At 46.0% G+C, this 16,459-nt stretch overlaps 1 protein-coding gene across 1 annotated transcript; it reads right to left on the bottom strand.

Annotated features, from left to right (window-relative positions):
* Positions 1 to 25: 25 nt before the first annotated feature.
* Positions 26 to 16,304, bottom strand: LOC146178388 (regucalcin-like). The gene is made up of 6 exons (XM_084578218.1): positions 16,036 to 16,304; positions 7,191 to 7,398; positions 4,765 to 4,959; positions 2,795 to 3,007; positions 1,280 to 1,426; positions 26 to 327 (listed from the first exon to the last, which is right to left on the bottom strand). The coding sequence occupies exons 2-6, from the start codon at positions 7,345 to 7,347 to the stop codon at positions 134 to 136; spliced, it is 906 nt and encodes a 301-aa protein (XP_084434344.1). The 5' UTR covers positions 7,348 to 7,398; positions 16,036 to 16,304; the 3' UTR covers positions 26 to 133.
* Positions 16,305 to 16,459: the final 155 nt, after the last annotated feature.

The raw sequence follows: 16,459 nt of genomic DNA, 5'->3' as shown, positions 1-16,459 counted from the left end.
AGCGCCGACATAGTTGACGCCATCATTTCAACCACTCATGTGCAGCGCAGGGTGCATGGTTTATTAGGACAATGGGTATAAGAGCGTTTCACACTGGGAAAGAAGCGGCAGTATTGTCCGCAAAAGCCTCGGGCTAGCCGGCGAACTCGAACGCAGGTCTCCCTTTGACGCCGAGCTCCGTGACTTCAAACAGGAGGCCGTCTTCGGGCCTTGTGGCATCAGTTGGATAATGGGTAGAAGTGACGTACAGTGTGTCGTAATTCTTCCCTCCGAAGCAGCATGATGTAGTGTATTTTGCTGGGAAGCTGATCTTGGTCAGGATTTTAGCTGCAACGATCCAAAAGACAAGAAGCCATTGAAGAGGCATTCACGTAACATGAGCGAAGGAGGGGGGGGGGGGGGGGGGGCTATGAATGTAAGAATGTAAGGAACCTCTTAGGTTCACTTGGTCTCAGCTATGGATAAGTAGCGCTGAAAAGAGAACTTTCTCATCATTGTATACCCCATCAACTAGCCAAAGCCGCCGCAATAAGTAAATGTAAATATAATTGAGTCACATGATAATTATTTCTGACAGCTGCATCGCGTCAGCGAAATCTAACAATAATTCTCGTGCGAAAGAACTGGTTTGCTGACTCTCACATTTGGCGGTAAATTTTGTTCTATGTTTGGAACAGGTGCTTGCGGGACCCAGTGAGGATTAGTCGAAGGTCGTGTGCGGTAAACGGCTTCGTAATAGCTGCATCAGCAGTGCTAGCTGTGGTTAATGACACATAGACAAAAGTGGAAAAAAATGCCTGTGGAAGATTAGTAAAGAGTGCTCTGGAACCTTTCAAGGGAAAGAGATGGCAAAACTGCCTCGCAGCCGCCTTTTTTTTTCTTTTTGTCCGGCATCCACCGATGCGATGTATACTTTCCATTAATTCTCACCGACACAGACAGGTACTAACCCCAATTTAGTAGAAAACCAGACTTACACATTGAAACCTCTGAACATATCTCGAGATATGTCGAGAAAATCAGCAACTATTGAACACTTTTCAATCAATATAATAGTCACGGAATAAAAATACAAATATGCGCTTTACTTGGAGCTCCTTATATCTCTACATATCCTTATACACTTAGATACGAAAGTTCTCGTTCGTAAAAATGCAATCTCACGTACATCCTCTTCTGTGGGAGCTTGCAAGGAGAAGAGCTGTCTTTGCGCCGAAAATGTTTTATTATTAACCTTTTCGTTACAACGTGGTTTGATTGCAAGGTGCGTTTTACCCACCCGTCTCCGGGTCGATCTGCACCACGGCTCCGCCGGCGAAGCAGGTAAGCCAGATCTTGTCATTGATGTCGATGGTCATGCCATCGGGGTAGCCCAACTGTTGGTAGCCTGGAGTGACCTTGAAGTCTGCCAGAACGCGCTGATTACCTGCAAGAAAAAGGAAATAAGACTGAGTGGAGGCCGAAAAGGATACCGACTGCTGCCTGCCGAGGGCGGATTAAAAAATCGCGCGAGGTTGGACAACGATCTCTTCCTTCTCGTTCTTAAAGCGAGAAATTTTGTAAGAAAACCACAATGCGGGACAGCAATAATTTCATTATTTTTACCGATTCTTCATTTTCAGGTGGCTGTTTACTGGAGAGCTGACAATATGAGAATCATGTCCTGAATGATATGCTATAGGAATTCGTGGTATTCTGCGCATTTATCTAGGACCCGGGCCACGACACGATTGCCACCTTTGGCGAGTGTCGGTCGTGCTAAGTTCATGCTACTATAGAGCTAAACTTAAACTTCGAAATTTTTAGGAAGGTAACCAGGGAATATTTGGATAAAAGTTAATGGTGGACGCTCTTCAACCGTGCCCATCGCCCTACGTTACAACTCCGGGTCCGAGTTGGAAAACGCGGCCTCCCGCTGTTCTTGATTGGCGCGCCACAAATTTCCCGGGGTTTTTCACGCAGGACATTCGGAAATTATGTGAGTGAGATTGTCTTTGGATGTCCAGCAATTGAAGCAGCCTGCTGCGAATGGGCCATTTGCAGAAATCTGCAAGTCAGCTTCCCTGCAAGGCTTGCTTTTCAACCAAAATGTCATTTCCAGACGACTGTCGCATTATTTGAAGAAATGGACAGAGGCAAATTCCCCTTCTCAAGTAAACTCTTGACTGCCTCCAGTTGACTTCAAGACGACTCAAGGAGAGGTGTGCAAAAAGGAGGTGGATATTCATAGTGCCTTGCTTTTCGACCATAACTGGTTCCGGCCCGTTCGTCCCGTTCCCTCCGTGTCATAAAGAGGCGCCTGCCTCTTTTCGTTTCAACAAAGACTGCGAGAGTGGCGTCTGGGAGCAAGACCATTTGGTTGGAAAACAAGCCCTGCAGAGAAGCTGGTGTACAGATTTCTGCAAATGGTCCATTCGTACGGGTCGAATAATAAATACATATGAAGATTAATTAAGGTTTTCATTTATATAATTGGCTCCTGTCTACTAGCTTTTTGTTTAGCGAGGGGTGTAGGGGAGGGCGATTCAGGAATAATGTTTCTGTAGTGCAAAATAACTTTATGAAGCGGCACCATTAACTCTCTTGAGCGGATAGATGATTCTAATCGCACACGTATCGTACGACCAAATAGTTCGCGGGGATACAGGTTGTTTGTTTCTCGTTTCCCTCAGTGCGGGACTGAGCTGGAACCCACGCAAGTTTAATCAGTCTCAAATTTTGCCGTCGTCTATTGTATCTTATAGAAGAGAATTCTTAATTTTGTATTGAATACTGTGGTTTTAGCAAAACTTACTTATTTCACCGGAGGCCAGGTCGAAGTCGAAGGCGTACGTCTTTCCGGGCACGGAGTCGTTGTAGAACATGGTCTTGTTGTCGGCCGTCCAAGTGATGCCGTTGGACAGGGAGATCTTGTCGAGCTTGTGCTTCAGCTGTCCCTTGGAATAGGACCAAAAGTTGTTCCTTCCTAGCGCCATGCCTTCAAGATCAACCTTAACTGGCATTGAGCCTGAAATACAGTAAGGCAGATGTTCTGTCCAAGGAGCACGAAGTTCGCCTGTTGCCCTACCTTGCGAAGGATTTTACGTTAGTGGTGCTGCCACCTATCGTTTATAAATGACTACAGTGTCAAGAGCGCATATCTTGCTGCACTTGTTGGGTGTGCATTTTTCACGGATATTCATTTACGCTGATACGTGCGTCTACTGAAATATACATATATATTCACACGGTAAGCCAGCGCGTGCTGAGTTGCACATATTTTATGAAAGAAGTCGACCGAAGTGCCACTGACACTGAAATACCACACGGCATGTACGGACATGCAACTTCGCTTACCGACGATTTAATTGTTTAAATTATAATAAATAAGCATGTTATATATCTGCCGCCCAACTGATAACATTTCTTGAAGGCTATCCAGTCTCTCACGCTATGAATTCTGCAGGAATGAGTAAAGTCCAGTATGTTCGTAGTATCAGCAGTAAACAAAATATAAAGAAATGAAATTCCAACAAAAAAAAAACAAAAACAAACAAACGGAGTATTATTTCCTAAAGCGAATATACAAGGAAGTCTGAGTAGCATTTCTGATGGATGCCTTTGCGGCTTTGAAGTTCAGCGCAGCTGTACTAGTTTTGAGCTTCCTTCGGTTAACACCTAAATTTCTGTTCGTGTTTTAATCGCTTCATTTGAATTTCATTCGTTGCCGATGATACAGTCATAGCGCAGGATGATAGTTCGCAGAAAAAAATATTATGCTGTGCGATCGAGCAGAGAAGGTCAACAAAAACACTGAAGGCAAATAGAAAAGCGCGCTGCATCTTCTGGAAATATGCCAGGTGACTGACCAGCAAGGAAAAACAGCAATAATTCTTTCCACGAATCAGTATCTCAAATTTTTGCCAGTGACTGTACTTCTGACTTCCTGCACACAGTAAACATCGATCGTTACCAAGGCATTCAAGAATGTAGACTTGTAAACGACAACGCATTGTAGACGTCCCCAAATGTTTCATGAGAAAGGATGACTATTCGCTTTTTCTCACATATGGATGATACTGATGTTTCAATGAACGCACAGAATATGAATTTTCATTGTTGAAAGCTTGACAACTGAGGGGAAGCGCATTGCGAACGCGTTTCAACAGTAACAACTTGGCACCTAAAATGTTCAGCTTTGATTTACCGCATTTTTAACACCTGGATAAGTGCTGTCAATGCAGCACACTCTCATGGCGACGATGTAATATAGACAAACACTTATTTGGCCATCAAGTAACACTAAATTAAATGTTATGTAAATCTTTGGGGAATGTTTTGGGGTATCTAATGCCAAAACATTTATGAGAATACTAACATCTGCTGCCTAATCTGGACAATCACTTAATCTTCTTTAATCTTCACATTCCCCGTCGTAGAATGGTTTCGCCAAGCGATTTATAATTTTCATGGCCGCCATACTGATAGCTGGACTGTTTTTTGTTTTTTTTTTATCTGCCGCAGGCACTGCGGTAGCGGCCGCGACAGGTGTGCATTGTGTTCTAGCAATCAATATGGCGCCGCTCTATTTGGATACGTGCTTAATACATAATTTAATCCTCAATTCGTCTACACTGGTATTATACTACGATTGTGTGAGGAACACATACCGTAACTCTTTCATACGTAGTCCGCTTTCTTTGGAGGTCTTTCAGGCACTAAGAGCTCAAAAGCAATACCACCAGCTGTGACTATACTCCTCGATGGCGCTGCAAATGAACTCACCTGTCCACAAGCGCCCGACTGCGTCGCACTTGCCGTCGTTGATACGCGTGGGCACCGGGGAGTCCTTGTCCAGCATCTCGGTGAGCAGAGTCTTCTGTTTGGTGTCCATGTCCAGCCGGTAGACGCCGTTGCCCATGCACACCATCAGCTTACGATTGTCTTCGGCGTAAGGGATCAGGTTGCCGATCTCGTCCTCTGCGCATGCATAGCACATAAAGCTTCCAAAAAAAAAAAAAAAGAGGTAATTGGCTTGTGAACGATTTTACATTGGTGCAGGTATGAGGTCTGACCCTGTCCTGCCTGATGTAAAAATGTGCAGATCAATTTAGTGGAGACCAGACGGCAAAAAAGCGCGGTCTTCCACGGGCTGGCTGGCAATAGCGTAGATATATTTAGCGCTTGAATCTGTGAACAAATCAAAAGAGAGTTAAAGGGCAATGCGCGCTCGCTTTCTCTCTCTCTCTCACACACACACACACACACACACACACACACACACACACACACACACACACACACACACACACACACACACACACACACACACACACACACACACACACACACACACACACACACACACACACACACACACACACACACACACACACACACACACACACACACACACACACACACACACACACACACACACACACACACACACACACACACACACACACACACACACACACACACACACACACACACACACACACACACACACACACACACACACACACACACACACACACACACACACACACACACACACACACACACACACACACACACACACACACACACACACACACACACACACACACACACACACACACACACACACACACACACACACACACACACACACACACACACACACACACACACACACACACACACACACACACACACACACACACACACACACACACACACACACACACACACACACACACACACACACACACACACACACACACACACACACACACACACACACACACACACACACACACACACACACACACACACACACACAGGCGCTGTGTGTGTGTCTCGTTAAATTGCGCTGCTCGTATACTGATATGCAATACCAACCAGCCCGTCACATTGCTCTTGTAAACCAGTGTCAAGACAGCAGCCATCTCTAATCCCTGCTCTGAAATCCCCGCCAACAATCGAAGACAGATGTTCCGTTACCCCACCTACCTTATAACATGGCACGTGAAAATGCTACGACCTGGTTCCATTTACCGTGCACGCAAGCAGACATCTCTCATTACTACCCCAATTCTAGTCTGCACAGAAGTGCATATGTCAACACTGTTCCGCGTTTCTCTCCCTATAAAATGTAATGTGTGCCAGCAAACATCATCCAAACCTTCTACCCAGCCTCTCCCCATAACCTGGAAAGCTGTATTGCTGAGCTCGCAACTGCGTGGCGATAGTCACTTAGAGGAGCACTCTGTTACTTCGTCACTTAGGAGCCCTTTGTTAGGGCTAAGGGTGCCACCTGCCTTGCGCTACTTTCGTTCTGCGTCTCAATAAATGTAGTCACCACCATCACCTAAATACTTGATCTGTATGAATGGAGCCACCAAGGTGCTCTAAAGAGAAAGGCTGCAGGTCGCACGTATATATATAAGACTATTTGAAGGCGTAAATTTGGCTGCACTTATGCTATATATGTTTCGAAAGGTTTACGAAGAAACTTGACAGAATGCGTATTCAACATTTTTCAGTCCACAGTTATGACACTTCAATAAAATTCATATATATTCGTGTAATTCACAGAAATTACACGTTGTCGTATGATGCAAATGGGAACTTATCAAGCAAGACACGAAGCGCCATGCTCTCCTTTACCAAGGGAGGAACACTTCATCATCATCATCATCATCATCAGCCTGATTATACCCACTGCAGGGCGAAGGCCTCTCCCATATTTCTCCACTTAACCCGGTTCTGTGCTAGCTGCATCCACTTGACCCCTTCTTAATCTCATTCGCCCACCTAACTTTCAGCCGCCCCCTGCTACGCTTTCCTTCCCTTGGTATCCAGTTTGTTACCCTAAGCGACCATCGGTTATCCTCTCTTCGCACTACATGTCCTGCCCATGTCCATTTCTTCTTCTTAACTTCCACTAGAATGTCGGTAGCTTGAGTTATTTCTCTGACCCACTCTGCACGCTTTCTGTCTCTTAATGTTACCCCTACCATTTTTCGTTCCATAGCCCTCTGGGTTGTCCTCAACTTAAGTAGAACTCTCTTGGTTAGCCTCCACGTTTCAGCCCCATAGGTGAGTACAGGCAGAGTACAGGAACACTTCAAAAAGTTACAAGCCAGGTATATGATGCTTGATCTCAAAGAAAGACAAAAGAAAAGCATACTCGGGCTTTGATTTGAAGAAAAGCCAAGCCTCACCAAGGCGGATGACCTCCGTCTCGGTCCTGGTTTTGGGGTCGTAGCGTACCACTTCGTGGCCGTGGGCATCGTCGAAGAGCAGCGTTCCGCTCCGCTCATCCCAGTGGGGTCCCTCGCCCAAGATGCTCCTCCGTTTGCTGGCCACTTCTACCTTCATCGTTAATACGACGGGACGAGCTGTCGGCGTCCACAACGGTACAGCAGCACACTGCAGAGTGATGGGAAGCGACACGCGGTAAAGTGCTTGATAATTGGGGGCTAGCTCTCGAGTTTCGCTAGGCGAAGGGCGTCTGCGTTCTTGTCAAGATATGCCGAAAATCGATAAGGCTCTTGTGGAAGATAGCACCTGCAGGGTAGATGCAAGGCGCAAAACATTTATAGCTGTCACCCGTGGCACGGATAAGAGGCACGACGAAGGATGTGGTGGCGAGGCCGCGAAGGCTGGAGCGCGTGTGCAATGTGCGAAACCGAATGTGCTCTTTCGACATTTTTACGTCAGTGTCAGTTTCGCCGCGATAACGATTACAGGTCGAATGAAAAACAAAGCTACCCCAAGTGGCAGGTGAAATACGGGTGGTGGGAAATCGCTCTTTGCACATTCTTTATGTTTTCGCTGCCGGGCACAGTAGCTCATTTCCCCTCCCGGATAAGAAATTAACCCGCAGCCAATCAGTCACGTTACGCTTGCTCCAAACGAACTCATACCCCAACCCCTGGCGCATGAAGCACATCGACCCAGACTACGACGGACAACATGTGTGTGAACGGTGCAGTGACCGTTTAGACTTAAACCATATGCTGTGTGGTTGTGCATCGAGCGACGCCTACGCCAAGAACAAGGAACGTTCGGACAAAGCGTTAAAAAGTGCTTCACTACATGATCAGCTTCGGGCTGTCCAGGAGGCCCGCGCGGCGGCGGAGAGCTTCTCTCTGTGCCGACGTGGGAGCTGCCCTCTACACCTGGTGCCTAGCCAAGTGTCCTCCAGGACTCCTACTGTGGGAAATAAAGTTTTACCAAACCAAACAGTAGCTCATTCAGGAAGCTGCAGTGTGTACACGGCGGTAATAATGGGAAATGAATTGCATGAAATGCGCGATCAAAATATTTGGGACGCTGGAGAGCGTGGCAAAACTGCTTTCTGCGCCACATAACGGCACCTGCCTCTCTATCGCCTATCACGGGCATGTCTGTATCGTCACTCCTACATTAACCGTGTCGTAACTGATCAGAACAGGCGCCTATGCCGCTTCCATACCAAGCTAGCTTGTGCCAGCGGGTGAAGCACATCGCGTGCAGCTGGCTCACAGACTAGATAAAGGAGAGGGAGCCGGTAATACTGTTTTCTTCCTTCTACTAAGTTAGTATTATGAACGATATTAAAAAAAAATGCAGCCACCACCACTCGGTGTGTGACCCCAACGAATGAAGCTTTCACCTTCCAATAGGGTCACCCCGCCCTGTTCCCATCTACTCATAGATATGGTGCGATTTCCTTCTACCCACTTGCCCTCCCATTGGTGCTAACTCTAATCGGCATCCTCTAAAAGCGCCACCTCCCGACAACCCTTCCACCCCACTTTCCGGCTCTACAGGGTGCTTTATTTATTTATTCTTTACTTACAAATACTGCTGTCTCGGAAAAGAGGCATATCAGGAGTGGATGCATACATTAGTAAAAACAAATAACATCGGTAACATGGAAATAGATAACATAGAAGTATTGAAAACAGATCAACAGGTCAGATTGTTAGGCAACTGAACAACGAACCCTTCAATTGGCAATGAGCGCAGTTAGCCTTGCAATCAATTCCGAATTTCAACAGTTAGCGGGGAAAAAATTAAATCGATCTATATGTGGTTTGAAAGGAACGATGTATAATGGGAGGTTCCGCCGGGTTGCACGTGCGCTTGAGGACACAGATGAGGAAGGTGCCTGAATGTCAGATGACATGTGAACGATCTTGTACAGCATGATAATGCCTTCACGTGTGCGTATATTCTGACGTTTGCAATGATAAAGTGTACACATGTGAAGGAGGTGAAAAGTTCGATCGTACCGGCCGAAGATGAACCGGATTGCTTATTTTTAACTGATTCTAAATGGTCAATGCCGTGCGCGTGACGAGGGGACCGAAAACAGTTGAGGCGTGCTCCAGGGTCGGTCGAATTAAGCGATTTGTAAGAGTTAATTTATATTCCTTCGTTGCATTTTTAAAGTTCGTTTAAAATAGCCAGCTTTGCAAAATGCTTTTTCAGAAATATAATTAACGTGAGAATTACATTTTAAGCTATATGAAAAAATAACACCCAGGTGAAACAGTTACCGTTATTACTGTAAGAGAAATGCGGCGGATTCTTTTTGTTACCGAAGGTCATCGCAACTGTTTCAGTGAAACTAATTTTTCATTTGTCATGCGTTACTTCATTCACAGAACAATGTAAACACTTTGTTTAGCTCCTGCTGATCATGGGCGTTAGCAACGTTGCGATAAAGCACGCAGTCATCGGCATATACGCGTAACTTCACTGCGATGTCAATAATAACATTTCCTACATTATTAATGAAATTTATAAATAATAGAGGCACAAGCACTGATCTTCGACGATGAGTGTGCGTGGTAGAAAGTGACGAACTAGGACCTTAAATATGAATAGTCGGTTATCTAGTCGAGCAACCGATTGCCTTTTAAATGTGGTGTGTATAGTTTACGAAGAAGCTCATTATGGCAGACGACGTCAGATGCTTTGGAAAAGTCAATAAATATTGCATGGATTTGATCGCGGTTATTTAAGGCAGAAGCTGTGTCATGAGCAAATTCAATGAGCTTAGTTACAGTGGAAAACCAGATTGAAAACCGTGCTGATAGTGTGACAGTAGATTATGACAAGTTAAGTATTGAATAATGTGCTTTTGTATAATGTGCTCGAGAAGCTGGCAGCAAGTGGAAGTTAGGAAGATCAATCAGTAATTATTTATTTGTTGTTTATCACCGGAGTTAAGCACCGCAATGAAATTGACAATTTTCTAAGCTTGGGCAACTGAGGATGTGTCCAGTGATTTATTGAAAATGACTAAGATAACGGGCACTCCGTTCCGAATACGTCATTAAAAACATATTAGAGCGTCTGGTCCCGCACATTTACTTGGGTCAATTGTTATTACCATGTTGTGAACCCCAGCGTAATTTATTTCGAGGCTGGGTGACTGGTGTTCCGAGCTATGGATCATAGGAGGGTTAGTACCATCATCAAGATGAAAGACAGAATGAAAGTAGCTATTAAAGACTTCAGAGATGATTACGGGATCATGAAGGATGCAGAGTGATTGGAAGACGGTAATATTGTTTTCGAAAATTTCGATGGGTCCTTTTTCATGAATGTTGGCAGTGTTGTGTTGAAATAAAAGAGTTTAGCTTCTGCCATTTTTGTCTTTTGCTCAGATTTCATTGAATAAAGTAGTGAGTCGTGGCTTTTGCTTCATGACCGGATGCGCTTGCGTATACGCTTGATGCGTCTTATGAGGTAAATTATGTCTCTTATGTACCATGGATGCTTCGGGTTAAGTTTCACATATTTTGTGGGGACGAACTGAAGCACACAGCTATATATTAAATTATTAAACTGCTCTAACAAAGCACCAACACCGGACGTTTCAGTGCCAGTCACGGAATCTCCGAAAGACGACTCTATCATTTTAGCAATAGCTTGGTTGTTAGCACGGGCAAAATCTGTAACCATATTGAATTTTGGCTTATGGGGTACACAAACCACGCTTAATTGCCCGAAAACACCATTGTGATCTGACAGACCATCGACTATGTCACACTGAAAACGGTGCTGTAGCAACTGTTGATTAACAAAAACAAGGTCAAGAAAAGAGTTTACTCGAGTCGGACATTAAACCACTGCGTTAAATCAAATGATATAGCCATATTAGTTAAGGATTCAATAACAGCCTTGTCATGACCTGTTGAAATGAGCAAGTTCCGATCAATACAAGGGTATTGAAATCACTTGCAACGATTATTTTATCATTGTTGAGTCTATCTTCCGCTATGTATTCTGTGATGTGTGAGAAAATGGTTTTATAACCAGGTGCACGGTATACAGCACACACAACTGTCACGAAACCAGAAATGTTTATCCGTCACCAAACAGACTCAGTATGCGGACGTTCTGGCAATACAAACATTTCGATGCTTTTTTTTTTTTATAAACAAAGCTACGCCCCTCATTTAGCAAACTGCATGTCGTTTATTATAACAGAGTAGTCTGGAGACAAAAAATCTACGTCTGATATGAAATAGTCCAACCATGTTTTTGTTACTCAAATAATTGACGGACTGTACCACTCTACAAGTCAATTGAAATCTTCATCCTTAATAAGCAAGCTTTGCGCATTTATGTTCAAAAGAGTTAGATTCGGCTCAAACATTACTCCAAGGGCAACGAACACTGTAGACTATCAGGAAATCGTACCGCAATCTCTACATATCTGCTTCTTTTCGGATGCCAACCGAATTTTCCCAGAGAGCCTTTCGAATTTCCCGTATACACGCAGAAAGTTTTTACTAATGTACGTATCAGATCCTTTTAGTTTTCTGGCGTTTTTAAGGATGGAAAGGTTGGTTCCAAAGTCTAGCATTTTAAAAATTACAGGTCTCATCTTTTCATTCCTTTGTGTGCCAAGCCTGTGACAGTCATCAATACCTCCACATTGAATTCCAAGTTTGGAAGACAGCAACTCCGATACAGAAGCTAATAGCTCCACAGAAGTTTCATTTCATGGTTCCTTCAACTCCCCTTCTATCTGCCACTCTTCCAGCCGTCACCTACCAGAAGTGCTACCCCCAACCTCCTTTTTTCCTAGTCTAGATATGGTGCTGTTTCCGTATACTTCCCTCTCCATCTATTTTCCAATTCCATAAACACCATGTCTCCCTCGGCTATATAGGGCATTGTCTCAGCACTGCTCCATCAACCGTCACCCTCCCCATGCTTCCACATGCTTCCACTTGTGTGTTGTATGTCTTGACAGTGAAATACCTTAATTTACTCAGACGTCAGTAGTCAAGGACGCCAGTTGGAATCAGCACACAAGTTTGCCATGAATTAGTGCGGGGAACGCGTCCTGCTCAAAGGCTCAGTGGTGAAGCCTTCTCAACAGTGCAGATAAACGGATTATGTCCCAGAACGTGGGTATCGTCACTTAGTGCTTATCTGCAAGACTCGACTTTGTCCGCGTCGAAGACAAAACAAAAATTGAAGAGGGGCGACTTTTGTGAATACAAAGGAGGCATTTTGCCAAAGTAAACGCATTTGGGGGCGGTAATCTATGTCTACAATAACACCCTAGGCACAACGTCGATTTGTGTTGCGATATCGGCCTTGTGCACTGGCCAGTACGTGGGGTCGTTAACCCTTGAGGGATTCACCCTTCACCGGACGAAAATAGGTTTATCTGGTCACACCAAACAGCAGAGAGGAAAGCTTCCGACCAATGGCAAGGATCGTATCAAACGCGTAAATAATATACAGGGTTTTACTAATTCAGATAAAAAAAAAGCGAAGAAACTTCATGAACCTTTTAGATGTATTGCGGCCGATTGTACACTGTAGACCTGTAGCTTCGCTTTAAGGTCGTAATGAGCAAATACACCTGATTTCAAACAAGTAAAATACTGATCTGACGAAGTCAAGAAATGGATGTCAAAATGGAAACATTTGGTGATATGAAAAGTGTGCCGTGCATTTTTTGTCGAATGTTGGGATGGTGTTTCACTGGGCAAACAAACATTTTAGAGCTCTCTTTATGACGTAAATGTGCTGCAGGTTATCCAGAAGGATCGAAATCCGCTACACGTACTGAGCGCGCCATCGCGACATATAAGGTATCAGTCAGGTACCTTAGCCCGTACTCAGCGGGCCTGTACAAGAGCTTAGGAATATTCCATCGCTTCTGTGATATCACTTGGGGCCTTTCTTTTTCTTTTGGCATGTTGTAGGTGAATAAATTGTCGTGATGCTTACTCTAAATCAAGAAATTTCTTGAGTCACGGTTAACTCGTACCCTGTGCAACACACGCATGTTGAAGGAACATATATTTCGCGTCGAGCCGTAAGTTATTCTGCCTTGGAAACTGAAAATTCGTCCCTGACTGCCTGCCTAAACCATGCATTATATTTACATCCGGCCAACATTCACCTAGCTTCCTAGTGTGTGTGTGTGTGTGTGTGTGTGTGTGTGTGTGTGTGTGTGTGTGTGTGTGTGTGTGTGTGTGTGTGTGCGTGCGTGCGTGCGTGCGTGTGTGTGTGTGTGTGTGTGTGTGTGTGTGTGTGTGTGTGTGTGTGTGTGTGTGTGTGTGTGTGTGTGTGTGTGTGTGTGTGTGTGTGTGTGTGTGTGTGTGTGTGTGTGTGTGTGTGTGTGTGTGTGTGTGTGTGTGTGTGTGTGTGTGTGTGTGTGTGTGTGTGTGTGTGTGTGTAAAAACTTTATTCGGAGGAAGCTTGAGGTAGCCGGAGCAACCTCACGCAAACACTAGGTGGGCTCCTCATTACAGGAGCCCATTGGCGACCGCTGCGGCTCGGGCTCGGTGGACCAGGGCCTTCTGGCTTGCCAGATCGGAGCAGCCGAGCAGGGCTGCCTCCCAGTCCTCCCGGGTGGGGTTGGGCTTGGGGGTGAGATTCGGGGTTGACTGACAGGCCCACACCATGTGGAAGATGTCCGAAGACTTCTACGCACAGTGCGGGCACTTTCCTGTACAGGCAGGATCAAAGTGTTTTAAAACTGCCGGGCACAGCAGCGTTTTGGTGTCAAGGCGGAGGAGTGTGCGTTCCTCCACCTTTGTAAGGCCTTTACAAGGCTTGGAGGGATAAAATGCGCTAACGCGCTTGAATTTCACCCTTCTAACTGCTTTAGCCTGGCCTTCACACACAAAAAGTTGAGCTGGACTTCCATCAACATTACTAGTCGAACTTACCTTCCCCACTTTCTTCTGGTTCTTCAGCCGAGAAGACGGGTGCTTTTCAACGCAGGGAATGCGCAGTGGTTAGGAAACTCGACTACTGTGCCCGAGGATGCGGGATCGCATCCCGGCCTCGGCGGCCGCTTTTCCACGGAGGCGAAAAGCAAGAGGCCGTGTGCTGTGCGATGTCAGTGCACGTTAAAGAACCCCAGGTGGTCGAAATTTCCGGAGTCCTCCACTACGCCGTCTCTTATAGCCTGAGTCGCTTTGGGACGTTGAACCCCAACTGTGCCCTCAACTTAGCATCACTGGGGCGCACTGACTTCACAATCCATAACCGCTCAATACGGAATGCCCGCTAATACATGTCCATGGCCTCTGGCTCGAACAAATTTAATTGGCACACTGCTCATACCGTTGCTGAACTTTAAACACTTGACCGCTATGTAGAATAACAGAAAGTGTCGCATTGTATGCGATGTTAATTTATTTCTCTTCTTTGTTTATGTGTGTACCAATTTTTTGGCTGTAAGGACCCCCGAATCCGCTCAATGGCCCTGTTCAATCCGCATAGTCTTGAGCTACCGCGGTCACACTGCACTGACATGACCAAATAGACCGCCATTTCATTGTTCTCTACAAGCTGTTTGTATTATTCACGTACGGTAAACCTTGAGCGGACGCTCAAGCGCGTTGTAGCTGTGCAGGCTGGCTACCGCTGGCACCACCCACGAAAACAGGCACCTCCCCCCCCCCCCCCCCCCCATCACAAAAATATTCAATTTCAATAAGCGTAGCTGCGAATTTAGAGTAATCTGCCCTTCGGATACGTGAAATCCTGAATAATAAGCAGTTAATGACAGCTATAACAGCATCAAAAAGCAAGTTGACTTCGATTTGCCACTCTGCCACTGGAAGACAAATTCCTGAGAAGACCTCCGGATAATTTTTTGCTACGAAGGCATTCTTACATTCAGACTAGAATCTGAGCACATGCACTTTTTTCTTCCACTTTGCGACATGCAACATGCTCCGGGGTTGAAGTTGTGCAGTGAATTTTAACACCCGTACGCCGCAGAGAAATTAAACGAGACTTTACGTAATAACTAGAATGCCATGTCGAGCCGGTCTGTCAGGCCGAACTGTGCCTCTGAATGCATAAACTCTGAGTAGTCGGCCGGAGTTACAGTGCGGAAAGTCTGAGTCAGTCCCATCACAGCCCACATAAACACGGCAGGGCCTGGTCCCATCAGGCGTCGGGCAGAGAACGGTCACCCCTAGTCGACGAATTTGCGCGTCAAACTCTACTTCAGAGAATCTAACCCGACGACATCCACACCAGCCGGACAGAGCGGTGAGAACGTGTGGAGGGGCCGTGTCCAATATCACGCCGCAGACCTTCCTCGAAGACACGCCGAAGTGAGTGGCGGAAAGGCTTCTATTTCCTCCTCATATCTGCAGCCCGACCCGAAGAGTTGCTCGCGAGACTTGGTGTGACAAAACCGGACGCCCAAAGCTCTCTCCACGGCCCTTTCCTCTGCAAGGTCTGACTCTCTCCTGTCGGCAGATCCTCGGGCATCCGCCTCTGCTTTCAGGCTGTGAGGGAGAGCACTGCAGTTGGTGGGCCACGCAACGCCCTATGACGGCAAGCTGAGAACTCAGAGCGGCTAGTAGCCTCAGGGATTAATGACAGAAGCATCCCTTCACCACGGTAGGATCAGATCACAACGACTAACCGAAATGAAACTTATATACATATACATCAAAGGGGGCGGTGGCCTTGCACAGCCTAACGTCGTCTTACTTCTCATCGGGTTGATGCAGCGGTTATACGACTTACACTGCTACAGTCATGCATCGGCTTACAAAGTGCTCGACTCACCAGTAGTAAATTGCCAGCGTCGGCGTGTTGCTATATGTTGCGCAGTCAGGTGCTGAACGCCTTCGGAAATCTTTCTTCGGCGACGTGCCTAGAGTATCGCCCACGTCGAAGGAGTCAAGCGTGTGCAGCCTTGCGGATGTTTTCGCTGCAGATGACGTCACAGATCAAGTCGCAGACGAACAGCGTTGCTAGCCGTTACGAAGACACGAATACACCGCAACGGAAGCCAACGGCCGCGCAGTGAGCGAGGGCTTGTCTATAATAATCACGACACCGAGACCGGCAGGCGTTGCCAATTATGCTAACTGCGGAAGTCGGGGCCTTCGACATAGCTCGGTTAGTGTTCCTGTATATATACAGAAACAATAAACGCGATCAGCTCTTCCTGCCATCTGGTGGCCTGTTGGAGAAAACAGCGTTCCGC

Source organism: Amblyomma maculatum, chromosome 9 (genome assembly GCF_055883805.1).
Source record: "Amblyomma maculatum isolate TAMU_Amacu chromosome 9, ASM5588380v1, whole genome shotgun sequence".
NCBI lineage: Eukaryota > Metazoa > Arthropoda > Arachnida > Ixodida > Ixodidae > Amblyomma > Amblyomma maculatum.
This window is presented reverse-complemented; position numbering and strand designations above follow the sequence as displayed.

What these genes read in the sequence shown, in the direction of transcription:
- LOC146178388 (XM_084578218.1), bottom strand. Translation starts at nt 7,347, where the DNA reads ATGAAGGTAGAAGTGGCCAGCAAACGGAGGAGCATCTTGGGCGAGGGA. An exon ending in AGTCGGGCGCTTGTGGACAG is followed by an intron (nt 3,008 to 4,764) that starts GTGAGTTCATTT and finishes ACTGTATTTCAG; the next exon opens with GCTCAATGCCAGTTAAGGTT. An exon ending in GCAGATCGACCCGGAGACGG is followed by an intron (nt 328 to 1,279) that starts GTGGGTAAAACG and finishes GGATCGTTGCAG; the next exon opens with CTAAAATCCTGACCAAGATC.